Source organism: Montipora capricornis, chromosome 1 (assembly GCF_036669925.1).
Source record: "Montipora capricornis isolate CH-2021 chromosome 1, ASM3666992v2, whole genome shotgun sequence".
Lineage (NCBI taxonomy): Eukaryota > Metazoa > Cnidaria > Anthozoa > Scleractinia > Acroporidae > Montipora > Montipora capricornis.
In genome coordinates this window covers 40,226,273-40,243,627 of record NC_090883.1, presented here as the reverse complement: position 1 = coordinate 40,243,627, position 17,355 = coordinate 40,226,273, and the positions used below count along the sequence as shown (strand labels likewise).

Below are 17,355 nucleotides of genomic sequence, written 5' to 3'. Positions count from 1 at the left end.
GAATGAATTAAACTAGGGCTCATCCAGATGTGCACACTTAAACTATGTTGTGATTTTTTATGGGTCGATTATTATTTTTACCTTAGTTCCCTTCCTGATTCAGGGGGGAGCTGTACGTGAGACGAGGACATAGAGGTATGGTAAACATCTGCTTTGAATAATTGCCACTCAAACTCAACTGAGTATCTTTCATTGCTCAGAATCTCTACACGAGAGCTTAGAGAAAATCGCTTTCCATAAATTATAGAGGAAACATTCAGCAAACTCTTCTTGCCACCAAGCACTTGGACGCGAGGTACTGGGACGGATTTGTCTGTTATTACCACAGAGGTTCGCGCTAATTTCTGGGAAGCGTTGTTCCATCCCCACACCTGCACCTCGAACACGCCTTCAGCAGAGTAAACATGACTGTAAGTTTTTACAAAGTAACTGGATGGATCGAATGGAAGATTGATGTTTGGATCAATAAAGAGTTTTTCTACGTTCAAGGAGACGTTGCTTTGGAAATTTCTTAGAGTGACGTTATTGCCGTCACCAGTGCTAAGAACAAATTGCGAATTCGTTCCCAGGCTTGAGCAAAATATTACGAAAGTGACGTTCTCCCCAGGCTTTCCAGGGCCACTCGATATTAAATATAGTCCCATCACTGAATACTGTAAAATTATTGGATACCGTAAAGTCTGTTCTCCAAGGCTGTTATAGATTTTAGCTGTAACGTCGTAACTTCCAGGTAGGGGGTACGCATGCGTGATAGCATTCGTGCTAACGTTCCTTAATTGAACGGCATCCCCGTAAAGCCAGTCGTAACTGAGGCAAGTTCCTGTATCTGTTATTACTGTAAAGGACACTGGATACTCGAAAGGGAAAATGTTTCCGGTTAAACCTCCACCTACAGTTCCAGGGTGCGCAGAGTATTCAGAATTAACCACTTTCAGCTCTGCGTTTGTTATTGTTTCTATGATTTTAACTGAAGCGGATAATTCAACCCGACTTACAAAGTTCCAGATAACTAGCCTGGCCTTATAACAACCTGGTTTGGAATACATGCGTTTGTAACTGAAATGTGTCTGCGCAGGATCCATTTCAACGTCCTGTGACTTCTCACCGTCCCCGAACTCGATGTAGTACGACGCGTTTTGGAGATCTGGAAACTGCGATTTCCGATTGAATTGAAAATTGATCTCTTTGTTCGGCCAAATCCCTGTGTTGCTTTGGTGAAATGAAAATCCTTGCAAAGGGGCAAGCACTTTTATGTTACGTTCGACGCTCTCCCTTGAATTTTGATTCGATGCCAAAACTTTCAATTGAAAATCCGCTTGAGTTGAAAACACATGACTGACAATAAAAGTCTGGCTGCCGTGTCCTTTAAACTGGCGGTGGTCAACAATCTTGTCTCCATAGCTCCACTGTACCTTTACATCTAACCCCGAATCAACAGCAACGTAAAATGGCGTTGGAGAACCTGTTCGTACAACTGGGTTAAACCTGACAGTTAAGTTAGATATTTCCTCTAGAAAGATAACCTTGGCGTTTAGGTTTTGTGGAGAAGAAACAGAATTTGACAGCTCGATATTTACAGAGTAATACCCTGGAACAGAGCATATAGTGCGATCCAACTCGACAAAACCTAACTGACCGGTCTTGTGACTATTTATAACGCCAAATCCTGTCAGAGTGACTGTTTGATTGACATTTGTTCCTGTTGACCAAAGCCACTCGACAACCACAGGCTGGCCAAAATCTTTTTGGATTATTCCATCACCTGTCCTAAATTTGGCACCCGTGATGACTTCGTCAACATGAGCCGTTGTCGTTACTGTGTGACTTCCCAAGTCATTTTCACATTTCACAGTGATCTGAAAACTACCGAATGTGTTGTAGGAGTATGTTAAAGGACAGGGGAGAGTTTCATCTGTAAAAGTTTTCTCTGTTAAGTCACCAAAGTTGACTTTGCACTGAAATAGGAAACCATACTGGTAAGTGATAAGGATTTCACTTGCATTTCCAAGAATGGTGGCTTGGCAAGATACATCGAGCCCGCGAAGCTCAAGTGGTTTGTTAGGTTTCCGCACTTTGATGGTATCATTGACTTGTTCGTTTATTGAACTTTGAGAATTCTCAGCGGTTACCACCACGGTAAACAATCCATATTTGAAGTATTGATGTGTCACATTGTTTGTTTGTGTTTCTACTTGAGCTGAGCTATCTCCAAAATCAAACTTGTAGGTCACGCGGCTTCCTTGCAAAATCTTTGCAACAATTGTTACATTGTCGTACATGTCAATCGTGTGGTGATCTGCATACGCTGCAAGACCTACTATAGGATCATCTACAACGGCTTCCTGTGTTATCGTGCTATTTGGACCAATCAAGTTAAACGCAATTATTTTTACCGAGTATGTCCCCCAAGTGGTGTAATTATGGCGCAAAGTTAGTACATTTGTCTGCGTTTGAGTTCCATCACCAAAGTCGACAAAAAACGAGACATCGCTGCCATTTGTTATTTTCCATGATATGACAGTCGGTGATCCTGTCTTTACTCCCGTAATTGAATGCGCGAACTCGAAGCCTCTAATCTTACGTTGGACTGTAATCTTTTTCACTATTGTTTGTGTACTTATTTGGTTGACTGCTTCCACTGTTACGTTGAATACACCAACCCTATTGTAAGTTCTTTTAATAGAATTTACCGCAATTCTTTGGCTTGATCCTCCATCACCAAAATTAATTATGTAAGTTATATTGTTTCCTTTCCTTTGCTCAAATCGAAAAGTTATCGATTCTCCAAAGCTTATATACTCACTCACGATTAACTCAAGCCCTTCGATTCGCTCTTGCGCATGTACCATGTCCCAGGCCTCAAGCTGACTGATTGCGTTGAAAGCTGTTACCGTGACGTTGAATTCACCGGCACGGTTAAAGGAATGTCCCACAGTGTTGTTGGATCCTCCTGCTAAAATTTGTGACCCTTTGAAAGTATGGCTGCCGCTCCCATCTCCAAAATTCCAGCGGAAATACACATCTGTTCCTTCGGAAACATCGCTGTAGAAGCTTGTAACCGACCCCACTGACATAATTTTCCTCCCGTAAACTTCTTTTACGGCATTGAATCCAACACTAATGTTCTTTAGCAAATCTTGTACGGTCACATTGTAGAATACGATCACGTGACTGACGTCATTTTCCCCGGTTAAAATTATTTGCCACTGACCAGAAGTAAAAGTTCGATTGAATAAAAAATAGGGTGGAAACTCTCTAAGGACAAACCCATCACCAAAATCAAGGCGATATTTGACGTCACTTCCGGTGCCCTTCGTGAGGTTGAAAGTGATTGTGGTATTTGATGACGCAGGATTCGGGAAAGCGGTAATTCCAAGTCCTGATATGCGCGTTTGCACGTTAAACGAAATCGAAGTAAATTCAGATGAAATTGTGTTGGAAACGTTCACGCTCATTATGTAAGAGCCAGTTAAATTGAAAAATATCTGTATAGAATTATTGGCACATATCATGATGGTTATTGACTTGTTACTAACCAGATACCATTGATATGTCAAGTTATTCCCTGTTACTGTGCGAGCGATAAAAGTTTTGCTGTCAAACAGTTCTACTCCAGTAAAGTTATCAAGGGTAACATTACTTACGGGCTCCAACAAAAAGATCTCCGCGCTTTGGTACACATGGGAATAATGTTTAAGTTTTACTGAGACATTATACGTTCCTCCTTTGGAATACATATGTGAGACTTGTTTCTTGTTTACTTCGTCAAACGTGCTGCCATCCCCGTAGTCCCAAATTAACAACTGATCTGACGCAAATAAACCGAGCAAAGAGCATGAAAAATTCACTACTACATTTACCACTCCCTGTGATGGCACAGTAATACTGAGGGGGGAGAGGACTGTCACAGTCAGGTGAGTCTCTTTTGAAAACGCCAAGTTATGTGCGATGACGGTGACGTTCAGAGTTCCCTTTTTTGAGAATCTATGTGTGACAGATTTGTTAGAGACGTAAGGTGTGCTTGAGCCATCCCCAAATGACCATTTAAACTTAACATTTGGTCCGCTCGCAAAAACGTTGAACTTTGTTAGAGCGCCCAGGTACAGAGGGCTAGAGGCCAAGGAGACATTGAAATCAGGTAAAGAGTCTGTGATATAAACCGAAATAGTAGTATTTACCATGCTAACGTTGTTTTTCGCTTCCACCAAAATGACGTGAAGCCCTACAGAACTGAATGTTCGATTTAATCTGCCGACAACACAGTCGTTTCCAAGACTGTCTAGGGTTTCTTGTTTTAGCAAAGTGCTGGAATTAACGTAAATCCAAGATAACACTAAATTCGTCCTAGAGGAGACATTAACAATTATTTCGATTTCTTTGTTGGGTCTGGCGCCAAGGAACGAAAATCCTTTTGGGTAAGCAGGCTCAATTTTAGTGAGAGGATCCTGTACAAAAATCACCTGAACATTTGGAGACAAAATATTTCTGAGGCCGTCTGAAAAATTGACTTGGACCCAATAATTTCCGGGCAATAAATAATGATGACTAAGCTCAAACGTCGAGGCCTGGGACCCAATAATGTTAATCATGTATGTCACATTTGAAATAAGCTGTGACTGGTTAACTGACACGGTTGATCCAAGCTGTAGCGTTTGAGCATCAAGACTCGAGAAATGGTAAGTCGTTGCTTCTGATGCCCGTTGGGCAATTTTTCCGGGACTTTGTTCCCCTGTTACCGGACTCCAAGCGATCATATCACCCGGCTGAACGTCCAAAGTTCGCTCTTTCGAGATTACGTGCAAGTTGTAGCCGGTTTTTATCGCCAATACGCCGATGTCGGCGGTCATGATCAGGTCAGGTGCCATAAGTGTTGTAAACTTTGTGGACTGAGAACAGCATCCAGCATTTCGCGGAACATAACAGCAGGATTTTGACCCGCACAGGACCTCGGGAGGCAGGCATGTGTAGGATGTATGGTTTGAACACGAATGACTAGTGCAAGATAGATTCGCTAGACAATAACGTGAAGTCGGTGGACTGCAGGCTGGTCTCATAACCTGCGTTCAAAATAAAAGGTCGATGAATGAGGTGAATATTGGTAATGATTTAGCCAGCGCTCGAGAAGAATGAAACGAGTCACTATTCCTGGCGCCATTCTTTTCGCCGGCTGGTGCGAAGAATGGCGCCAGGAAAAGTAACTTGCACCATTTTTCTCGAGCGCTGGCGGCTCCTCGGGGAATATCCTAGGCAAATAAAAGTGGGCAGACACGAGGTGTCATGTTGCAGGGACATGTTGCAGCGACGAAAAACGTGTGTAGTGCACACTGAGGAGACATTTAGCAGGGACGTGTAGCGGGGACATGTAGCAGGGACGGGTAGCGGGACATGTAGAAGGGACGGGTAGCGGGACATGTAGCAGGGACGTGTAGCGGGGACAAGTAGCAGGGACAAAATTACAACATGTGCACACACATGAAAATGTTGCGGGTAAATGTTTTAGGGCTATGTTACAGCGACATGCGACATGTCCCCTCGTGTCAACTGATACTTTTATAATTGTGCAACACCAATTTGGGGGTGATTTTGTGGCCACAACGTGTCCCATGAAGTTCAGCTTGTTGAACTTCATGGGAAACGTTGCAGGGACAAAATAACCCCCAAATTGGTGTTGATCAGTTACAAAAGTATCAGTTAATACGAAGGGAAATGTCGCTGCAACATATCCCTAATGCATCTCTTCTCAGTGTGTACTACACACCTTTTTGTCGCTGCAAAATGTCACTGCACCATGTCCCTGCAACATGCTCCCTCGTGCCTTCCCACCTGACTAAGAAATGTTATCTTTTCGGAAATTGACAAAGACTATACCTGCATCGTATACTAAGTTTTCCCAGTTACTTAGGTTCCCATTGGATCCTTTTCCCCCTAAATTAGTTTTCTTATAATTGTAGCAGTGATAATTAGGTGTCCCCTATTAGCGTAGAGGTTATCCATACGCTAAATGACCTTTTACTACAGAAATGAAGTCATTAATTCATTCTGATTCATTCAATCCTGGGATTAACTCATTACTCAGAAGTGTCTCTAAGTTTTCTTTCTCAATCTGCTGGCAATATTGCACAACGTCCAACTGACTATTTTGCATTTGTTCTAACACATTTTTATCTACGATTTCAACTTGGAAGTTCATCAGTGCCTAGTCAATTCGTTCAAACGAGATGTTAATCATCAAGTACTAGTTTGTTAAATACTGAAAATGAACATAGAATCACTTACAAAAACTCTGATGTCTCCGGCAGCGTGTCCGTAGATTTCCAGCGCTAAAATTTGGGCTTGATACATGAATGTCGACGAGGGAAGTGCGAACAATCCTGCATTACGCAAAGATTGGGGTCCAGGTACAATCCACTGAGGTATAGCCGGGCCAGCACGTACATAAAGAGGATCTGGGTGGAGTACATACACAAATTTGAGTCTTCATTAATTACAATGCGATGCGCCTTACCGTAGCCACCTAACAAAGTTTTCTACAAATTGTCCGCCAATCAGGATGTGTCAATTTGATTGACAGTCACCCCTCCTCCTCGTTCGCACAGTTGTAAGTTGAACACCCTTGTAAGGGTTGTTGAGTTGACGTATATTTACACGTAATTGTTTATCGGGAGGAGGCCATGGTAAGGCGCGTTGCACTGTAAGGCCAGAGACCATATTGACCTTTTGCCGGAAAGATTGTTTTTCGTCATTTTTTCAGTTTTCAAAGTTATTTTTTACGTCAGTGCTGACAAAATCAAAGCATGAAACGCCTGTTACCGGTGAGATTAAGATAGATAGATAGTATCTTTATTAAATAAAACCACTGCAGCCAAGGGCTGAATTACGGCTATTTACAAGTGAAAAAAGATTCTAAAATATATTTAAAAACTAAATCTAAAAATATATTAAAAGCAAAGTTGCACACCGAGAACTAAAAGCTAAAAAGGGGAAGAATTTGCCATTGAAAAGCTCCGCTTAAAGCGATTTGTCTTACAAAGAGGGACATTGAAAGTCCTTTTTTTCCTGAGAGTTACTTGGCACTCATTCTTTGGCGGCAGTAAGTGATGGAGCCTGTGGTTGGGGTCTTGAAGGATCTTATCGAAGAGGTGCGTGGTGAGTTCCTCTCTTCGAGCGCTTAATTGCGGCAGCCCCAGGGCGACGCGCGCTTCGGAAAAGCTCAATCAAGGTGGGATAATGATACGAAAGGCGCGTTTTTGAAGCCTTTCCAATTCATCTAATAGGTATATGGGAAGGCTATTATGAAAGGTCTCGCAGGCGTATTCGGCGAATGCATGTGGTTTGGAAACATACAAGTTCGTGCGGGTCGAAGCCCGCTCGTTTTAACTGCCTTGGCAAGTACAGTCTGGAAGCTACCTTCTTAACTATCTCAGCAACATGCACGTTCCATTTCAAATCGTCAGAGATGAAGAGACCCAAAAGTTTGGCACTCTTAACAACTTCGATGTTCTTATTATTGATGACGACAGGTGGAAATGAACGCTTAGATTAGATCATTTATATTATATTATATAGATTTATATTCATTATTTATATTGATCCACAAATATAGAAGCATTTTGCCGAAATATAATGGTATCTCGTCAGTGGGGAGAAACTTTTCAGAGGACAAAGCGTGTTTGTGCTAATGATTATGAATGAGAGGTTTTTCTCGATGGTTCTCAACGTTTATCCAGAATTGATAACGTTAAACGTTTTAAGATCTTTCATAAGATTTTATAAAGCGCTGATAATAACATTTTAAAAACAATTTTATCCAGGGAACCTTTCCATTAGCCTTAACTTTTGACATTTTTCAAACATTTTTCTCAGTGTACAAAACTGTCTATACTTTGTATGCCAGTTAGGACCAACGATTTTTCGTATTTATTCTATTATTAATCTAAAGCGTATTGAGTTCAGAAATTCGCTTAATAAGAACTTCTGTGTTATTATTATTTTCGAGCGTAGCATGACATACGGGAATCCTTTGAGGCCTTTTAACATGCGATCATGACCTCCCTCCCTACTTATCATCTTAAAAAAATCGCCTAAAAAAATTCGCCTTAGGATCGCAGGTTAGAGACCTTTCGGTACAGCCAATTTGTCAAACATACGTCAGGTTAGCCACGAAAATGTGCATCAAAGTATCCTTGGCAATGTATAATTATTGCGAGACTGAAAAAGAGAAAATTCATTTGTTTTACGTTTTTTTGTTGTTGAACTTATCATGGACATACAAAATGTGTGCGAAAATAGACCATTCATGTTTATTGTTATATCTTGATTGTTATCATAAGTTTCAAAAAAGGCAGAAAAATGAGCAGCTGTTGTGACGTAAGTCTATTTTCTGTTTGTAAAACTTTAAACGGATGTAGAAAGTCAGGGTTTTCACGATCAAATACAATCAATGAAAGAGCAGAGCTCTAAATATATCAGATAAACTGTCTTTGTTAGAAACCTTTTGAGAGGTTCTTTTAAAACTAGTGTAAGTAAAAAGACAAATTGAACGTTTAGTTATCAGTTGCAAACAAATCTGATCATCTTTAGATTTTTTAAAATTTTTTTCTACGTGCCATTTTTGTATTGTCCTTCAAAGCTTCCGTTTTTCTTTCTACAAATCTTTGTTTCTGGCACAGCTGTAAGTGACAAATGGAATCAATCAAGAAGGCTGTCTTTTATTGTCCGCAGGCAATCCGTTTGTTTTTCCTATGCGCTGAACAAACACTGTCAAACTCGTGCGGACAACACCCGACAACTCAAGGTTTTAAATAAATGAAAAATTTCCATAAATTCGTTTTAGCCAAGCAAATACATACACATCAGAGATTTATGAAATTCAACTTACTTGGTAGTGACAGGTTTTGTCTTTCTCCATTTTGAAATAGAAATGTAGCTGTGATCTCTGTGCCTTGATGAATCTTCGCAATGCAGCGAATCGTGTCCCCTGTTCGAACAACCAGTGGGCAGGAGAGCCCAGCTCGCTGTACGGCTGCGCCAATGTTAATCTTTAAGTTGACAAAATCCGATTTAGGATAAAAGTTTAAAGGCCGAGCTTTAATGCTCATTTCTCCCCAATATGATGCTAGAAAATTAAACTTTGCGCTTTCTCCGGGCGAATCACCGTCATCTCCGATATTGAACTTGAATGCCACTTTTAATCCAGGCGTGCTCTCGTTTACGAATGCAGCGGTTAAATTAACCCATTCAAAAACTCTTGGTGGGTTGGCGTAGTTTATTACAAACGTCTTCGTATAAGAAGTAGAGTTGTATACTAAATTAGCCCAAATCCCTCCGCATGTATATCTGTGATCCCCCGTGCAATTTATATAACAACTGGAATTTTCTGTTTGCGATGCGTTAGCGTCAAATGTTCTGGCACACAAACAAAGATTGCCGTTTTGTAGAGCGGCGAAATCGTATTTCATATTGCCGCAGAGATAAACGCAGTTATACGGTGTGAGATGTTCCGGTTGATAATCTCCAGGAGATACGGAGAATTGTCTACTTGAAGGCGAATCTGAGTAGCAGCCGATCTTGAGATTTTCTACGAAGAAAAAAGGACATCAAACATGAATTGAGAACATTACAAAGTGACACTGAAAGGAGAAACTATTTATTTAGAACAAAAAAAAGCTGAAAGTCACAAAATTTAATTTCCGATTTAGAAGATTAGATTTTATAGCCATGTTAGAAATTGACAAAGATCACGGTTTTTTGGCGTAAAGGATAGATTTATAATTGTTAATTCGGCTCATTTTTCTTGGTGATTGAAAGGTTTCAACAGGTCGATACAAACGTTTTGGCATGATATCAGTGAAACATTTTTCGTATTGTTGTTTTGATTTCGTTCTTCTCATTGTTGTTTTCGTCGTCACTGATGTTTACCGCAAGCGGCTTCATTAAAGAAGATATCTAAGCTCTTTGGGTGACTCTTATTTATTTGTACTTTTAATTTTAGCCATACGATATTAAAACTGAAAATATGATTCCCTCGTTTTCAGTGCACTTAACAAAATAATTATGCAATCTTTTATCACAAGGCGAAACCACTTTGAAACAAATAGAAGTAGAAAACGACTCTTAAATGAAAATTTTCAACTTACCAAAGACATACAAAACTCGGAAGGTGGATTAAAATGGACAAAAAAAAAGACTGGCTAACTACCTTCCTGATGAAATGAATTGCTTTTTTCCGGGTTTGTAAAAAAGTTGAGACTGAAATATAGTATCGTAATAAATTGTGTAACCCTAAAGCTTCAACTAAGATAGAGACAAAAAGCAAAAAGGATTCGGAATCGAAAGTCGGGGAATTCCATGCACATTAAATATGACTTCCTCTTAGTTTTCCTTACACCGATCACCTAAATTAAATCCACGATTTCCAAGCAAGTTGAATTAAAAACAAATAAAATACTTCCATGTTTCACTGAGGATGAGCTTACAAGCCTGATTTGTTTCTAAACCAGTGTTTTGATTTCACCAATTACAACGGATAATTTATAGATTTATCAGTTGTCACAGGAATCTGCAAAGTAGGATCAATGCCGGCTTTAATGTGGAAACCAAAAAACGTTACCATGTAAATATAAATTATTAGGGATCAGAAATGAAGCAGGCCACAGACTTACCGACGTTGGTAGCTTTTGTATAACTCAGCAAAATGGACAAAAATGAAATCCAGCAGGCATTTGTCGTCTTTTTCATTATATTCTTCATCGCTTTGTACTATTATATGTCAAAGGAAGCTTCAGTGTAGTGCGAGAGGAAAAAGCGCACGCAAGAAGCAAATAACTTCGCGACGACTTTTCAAGTTAACATGACAAGTTCATTGCGTCGTAAAACACGGTTTGAAAAATGGCTACCGAGAACTGAAGCATTTCAAAATAGCAGAAGTGTCAGCGATTTCCGGAGCGAATTTGTGGAGCTTGCTCAACGAAAAGGAATTCTGACAAACGAATAAGCACATCGTTAGCCAGACCGAGTAATTACAATCCAGCTGGCAATGGGCTCGTTTTGCGTGCAAATGGATAGCGGATGTGATTCATGGTATGTGATTGGTTGAATTTCAAGAAATTTCATATACAGACGAAAGCTCGTTGAATATACATTTAAAAACAATAGAGTCAAACAATTTACTTACAGATCGTTATAGTAGAAAGCAGTCGAAGGTGTTTCTCTGGTACCTTAAAGTGACAGAAAAACTCTAAGAGTCGATTATGAATATATATTATATTTAGTTTTTAAATCATAATTTAGGGAGTTTTATCTGAAAAAAAAAAAAAACAGGCAGCCCGGCCTCAGGTGGAATCAACGTTTTTTGGAAAGTTTTCTTGCGTTAGTTTCCATTCCGATTGCCCTCAACTTTTATTTTACTCTAGAATATCGTATGATCCGCAGATTAATCAAAAATTGTAAATTAACAGTATTCACTACTTGCAAAAATCCCACGATACACCTCTTTTACCCCCCCTCCCCCCCCCCCAAAAAAAAGCATATTAAGCATTGTTTTCGATTTCTCTTGGGACATCTTCATGTCCCAGGAGAAATTGCAAACAATGATTATGCAAACTTTTTGAGGGGTAAAACAGGTGTATTGTGGGATTGTGCAACTGGTGAGTGAGTTGAAAATGCCTTTCTCTCACTTCTTTTGCTACGCGTCTTGTGGTTATACGGTACATCTAAATCCCGTATTGTGTAACATGGCGCACATGTGAGGTAAAATATACGCTCATTTTTTCATGTTTGTCTGAGTGCAATTTTGCCTGTTTTTAATACAGAGAAGGATCGTGCCAGAAGTCCATTACAAAAAACTGTCGATAAGAAATAGCACGCACATTATTTTACGGTATTAACTATTTTTAGAACGACCAATGCTTCATTTTTAGCTACATCCGCCATGATTTTAGCAATTTCTTTGCTGCGGTCCTTAGGTTACGACACGCATTTTGAGTAAGGTGACTTTTCCATTGATAGAAAGATTCCTCGATGATCCTGTAATGGCGACTTCTCGGCTTTAATAAAAACAAGATAAAATGGCCTTCAACTAAATTTCCAGAGACGGTAAAAAAACATTGTGCCCACGCCATCCTTTTGACGTCATCGCCTAACTCAAATTAACTAAGTGGCGTCCAGTCATTGCTCGACGCGAGGTTTAAACAAACAAAAATTAAAGAACATCGTGGCAATTTTTGTTCTTTGGCCATTTCAACTTCAAAACAGTTGACGTTTCGAATCTGTCAACATTCATCATCAGAAGTAACTGTTGAGGAAAAAACCATATTTAACTAGTAAAAACAAATGGAAACTGAAATCTAGTTAAAAGAAACAATATGATTGGTCGAGGAAAATAACAAAAGGAAGGTGATACCTAATAAAATGACAGCTTTTCATCGCTGAACTTTTCATTAAGTGAAGGTTTGTGTTCTTAAAGAAAAAGAGTTTCCTTAATTCTGCAGTGTAAGTCAGAACGACCATCCGCCAGGATTTGGAAAACATTAAATGTTTTTTTAAAAAAAACCTTTTCCATCGAAACATTTATTGAAACAAACAAACAAACACACAACATATTTGCCATTAAAAGCAAAACCCTTCCTATTTTAATTGCGTGCGTGCAAACAAGACACATAATCCGTGTCACAAAGCATATGCAATTAAATAAATTTCTGACAGTTCACATCAAACCCTTTTCGAATGAACCTTGACCGTAAATAATGAAGCACGAAAGAGAGAAAAAGCTGTCATTCAAATAAGTCTTCACTGTCACATTTCCAATTTTTTTCTACCTGAGGACTGTGCAGAGTTGGGTACAAAATAAATGTAAATTGCCAGACAACTGAGATGCGACTTCCGCAAACACTGTGATGTATTCAAGGCGTTCGATTCCTTCAATGTTTGTTAAACCCATAAAAAAATCAGTGTTGTACATAACACCAATCAGTAAAATATTAGAAACAAAGCTCAGTTGATATCCAACGCGAAAAATGCAAGTGTTGTCGAAGACCATTACTCGTCGCTTTAAAGATTCCACATATTTATTTTTCACTACCTGGCCTGTTTATCCAATTAACATTCCATTCTTGAGTTCCATAAAGGTATATTTTGTTTAAAGATCCACCAAAACGCCGCTGGGTTTTCAGTGACTTCGACGCCATTGCAGGTTAATTAAATATTTTACTATGTCCACCAGAGAAATATACGCATTTCCACTACCCTCTCAATCCTAAGAAAGACACCATTTAGCAGGGGAGTGACAGGCAAGACTTTTACCGACGTAAAAAAAAAAGAAAAAGAAAAAGAAAAAGAATGGAAAACAAAGAAATTTTACCCATTTTCCGACTGGGATTGCGATACTGGCAACCCAGTAAAAAGAAGGCTCAAATGTAAGTTTGGTTGAAAATGTAAGCTTTAAGAAAAAATGTCCAAAACAGATCCTATTCACAATCCTTCTGTTTTTGGAATATTTATTCTAAGACCAGAGAATCTTTCGAATTTAGCATGCAATTGGAAGCGGTAGTAGGAGGCACTTTGTGTTGTGTCTTCCGTCGCCGCATTGCAGAATCTTTGGTTTTCACTCAACTTATTACAAATCTTTAATTTATACACGTTTCCTAGCGTCAATCGCTTAAATTTCAACTGCCAACACTGGGCCGTGGCCAGACGAAAACATTATGATTCAGGCAATATTCATGGTTAAGTTCTCTTCGTAGGTATTTTAGATCATTTTAGGTGTTTATGATGAGTACATTTCAAAAACAACACTGGAATCACGGTATTCTCAAAAATCACGACAAAATGAATCAGGCAAGTGCCTCGGTTTGCTTCATACTGGCCAGTGCTCTGCAAGTGGGGGGGCACTGGGGACTATTAGAAACCGGAAAACCGCTCAAAATTCACCTAAAACCGAAAAACCGAAGTGAATTTCGATTACTGAAACCGAGAAGTAAATACAAAACCATCAAAACCGAAAGTTTACAGACCCGGATTTCCAAAACCTTAATCGATCTGATACATTAGAGGTACCTGGAGGATACGGACTAAACTGTGTTAATTTCATCACTGTATGTGGATGCTATTTGTGAATCAGGCGTATCTTCTAGTCTCTGTTTGAATTAGGGATTTGGCAATCCCAAAAAGCTATCCTATAGCTCTGAAAACTACCATCTAAAATCAAGAATTTTGAGAAGTTAGACGTTAATTCGGAGATTTGATTGAAATCTCGCAGCAATCAGTCACCTGCGACTTGTATTGACTGCAAAATGGTCTAACATGCAATTGCACAGTTTAATTCTTACCTTTCTGGTGGTCTGACGTTTACTGTGGTAAGAAAAAAAGTACTTGACTTAACATTTTAAAACAGGAGTCGATTATTGAACTCACTGCCCTTCCATATCACGACCTTCCTCCAAACAGAAAATTTATAGATGCCCCTAACTCATCCTGCTGGCCTTGTGAATTCGTGTCATCGGTTCTGATGTCAACGTCTTCGTCACTGCTTTCGTCGAATAATTGGTCCTCATTAGAGTCAGTGGCTTCTTCCTCTTCACCCTTGTTCAGATCTCCACCTTGCCTGAAGTTCATATGCACTTATCACCAACTTCGAGGTGACGTACATAAAGAAATTCTGTCAATGTCTCGTGCTTAGCCATTGTTGTCTCTTGCCGCACTGTCCTTTGTCTTACTGGCGCACCATATCATGAGGCCCAGTTGCACAAGATTTCACAGTCATGTGAAGAAAGGTTAGCCGCGGGTAGAGGTGTCACCAACGGTACACCTTGAAGAGACTCTGTGGTGTTGGGCTTAGGATACCAGGATCTTCGACTGGTGTGATAATACGCAGCCCAGTGTGGCGCGTTTCACGCTCTCCTACACAGTTGCACCAAAGGATCTAGCATATTGATTGATGATTGAAGGGGTAGTTTCTAAAGAAACTGTGGTGCTGCGTCGGTGGGGAAGTAGTATACAAAAATTTGGTTTTATCAACGGAGTTGATAATGTAAATTGGCCACCGTACAGAGATTCTAAAAGCTGACGTTTCGAGCGTTGGCCCTTCGTCAGAGTGAATCGAGGGATTATGGGTTACGTGCAGTATTTATAAACGAGTAGGAGCTACGCTATTGGTGGTAACATGGCAACGTAAAAAATAGGAATATATTAGTTACATAAAAAGCGTTCGTTAATACCGTGAGGATTAAGGGTGCCGATTTGAAAAATGAATTTTTGTTCCAGATTCTTGCGGCTTTCCGTCGTACCTACTAGATGTAGGGAAAGGCAGACACCTTCGCGATGTTGAGAAGAATGACAAGGATGCATGTAAGCCAGTCGCTCGCCATTTTAATCTGCCTAACCACTTTAAAAAACACATGGCTATCTGCGGCCTTTCCCTACATCTAGGTACGACGGAAAGCCGCAAGAATCTGGAACAAAAATTCATCTTTCAAATCGGCACCCTTAATCCTCACGGTATTAACGAACGCTTTTCATTTAACTAATATATTCCTATTTTTCACGTTGCCATGTTACCACCAATAGCGTAGCTCCTACTCGTTTATAAAAACTGCACGTAACCCATAATCCCTCGATTCGCTCTGACGAATGGCTAACGCTCGAAACGTCAGCTTTTAGAATCTCTGTACGGTGGCCAATTTACATTATCAACTCCGTTGATAAAACCAAATTTTTGATCTAGCATATTGCTTCGACATATTCACTTTGCATGCCGCGTATTCACAGCAATCAAGTCTTCCTACTACACGCATCCATTGCAATTGTCACAAGCTATCAGATATTTGACTTCCAGATAGGGTCAATTAAGACGACCTCGTTCTCAGGGCCTCTGGAGACCCTGGGAACGAGGATGCAATTACCAGGATTTTTCATGGTCGATTAGGCTTTCAGTCCTTTCACTGTAATGTAAATCATGATATGGATTCCATTGACTTACCAACTTCTGCAGGCTTCTCTCTTTCTTTTTCACTTTGCACCTGAACGGATCGCAAGTTATAAGTCGCAATCGCAAGTTATAAGTTGCGATCGCAAGCTACGCCATCTCAAGTTAGTAAATTGCGACGAGAAACTCGATTTGTCCCTTATGAGCCACCGCTGGATCTGGGCCAATTTTAGAAACAATTAATAGAGTCTGTAGAAATTCCATCAAGGATATCCATTCTGAAAGCAGTCTTTTGCCTTTTGAAAGCCATCGAATATAATACATCAGGTATGTTTGATTTTTCTTTACGTTGGGAGGAAGCGATTTTACGAACTTTACGAATCAAACAGAATAATAAAATCACTTTATCCTTGTGTACGAGAAGACGAGGATCGGTTAGGACCAGCCAGCTATGATTTAATGGTCGATTCTTGATGATGGATAGTTGTAATTGCATAACATGAATTGTAGGAAAACATATGTTATGTCCGAGGATAACTAAGTCCAAATTAAAATACATTTTAATATGGAAAGAACCAGTAGTACTGATACACAGCAATGAAGGGAATCATGATACCGAAAACACAAGATCGTAGGCACGTAAATGGAAAAGACACACTTCAGTAAGACGCACCAATTACGAGCTAAGCATATTTCACTAACGCACAAAAATTACTTAAGTCGGAATGACACAGCCTGGACCGAGGGAACGAGAAGAAAAATCGGAGAGTAAATCTAAAACGTAGGTCAAAAAACTCTTAGCGAAAAAACAACGGGAAGCAAACTAAAATACGAGAACAAATGACGAAAAATTAACAACATGCACTTTACTGTGCAATGCAAATTTTCCGTTATACTAGAATAAACTACAGCAAAACCTGTAAAATGTTTTATGTCCCTGCAAACAGGATAAAGGCATCTCACATCTGTTTCCTTTCAAGTCGTAGAGTGGGAAATAAACTGGGTGTTTGAAAAGTTAAAGAGGTATTTGATAAAGACGTTGACAGCATGACTAAAATAATTGCAGACGTAAATTAAAATTTCGAAAGCGAAAGGATTGGAAATTTACCACTCATATACCTCCTAATATCGCTCAAGAAAATTCCTTTAAAATATTTTTGAGATCGCTTGGCTGGGAAAACTTCGATGCCTTTTAAAATCACCCAGTACCCTTTATCAAATAAGTTGATAACGGTAAATGTAGATAGCTCTTTCCACTATAGAGTAATTCTTATAGAAATCATAAAACCCATTCGAAGCACACAGCTGTTGCGAGAAAGGTTGTCAGAAAAAAATGCAAAAGCGCTCGCGACAATCGCGAGGGGTATCAAGTGTGAGATGATAGTTTTAACGGCCAATGGACATGTAATAAAATGGCACGAGACTCCATGGACTTG

At 39.6% G+C, this 17,355-nt stretch overlaps 1 protein-coding gene across 1 annotated transcript in view; it reads right to left on the bottom strand.

Moving 5' to 3' along the window:
* The window catches only part of LOC138043594 (polycystin-1-like), a 28,525-nt gene extending 17,444 nt beyond the window's left edge, over window positions 1–11,081 (bottom strand). Inside the window, exons 1-4 of the mRNA XM_068889946.1 lie at window positions 10,662–11,081; window positions 8,879–9,577; window positions 6,277–6,446; window positions 82–5,057 (exon numbers count right to left, since the gene is read on the bottom strand). Coding sequence (XP_068746047.1) covers window positions 82–5,057; window positions 6,277–6,446; window positions 8,879–9,577; window positions 10,662–10,749 — 5,933 coding nt within the window. The 5' untranslated portion in view covers window positions 10,750–11,081. The remainder of the gene's footprint in view (window positions 1–81; window positions 5,058–6,276; window positions 6,447–8,878; window positions 9,578–10,661) is intronic.
* Window positions 11,082–17,355: the final 6,274 nt, after the last annotated feature.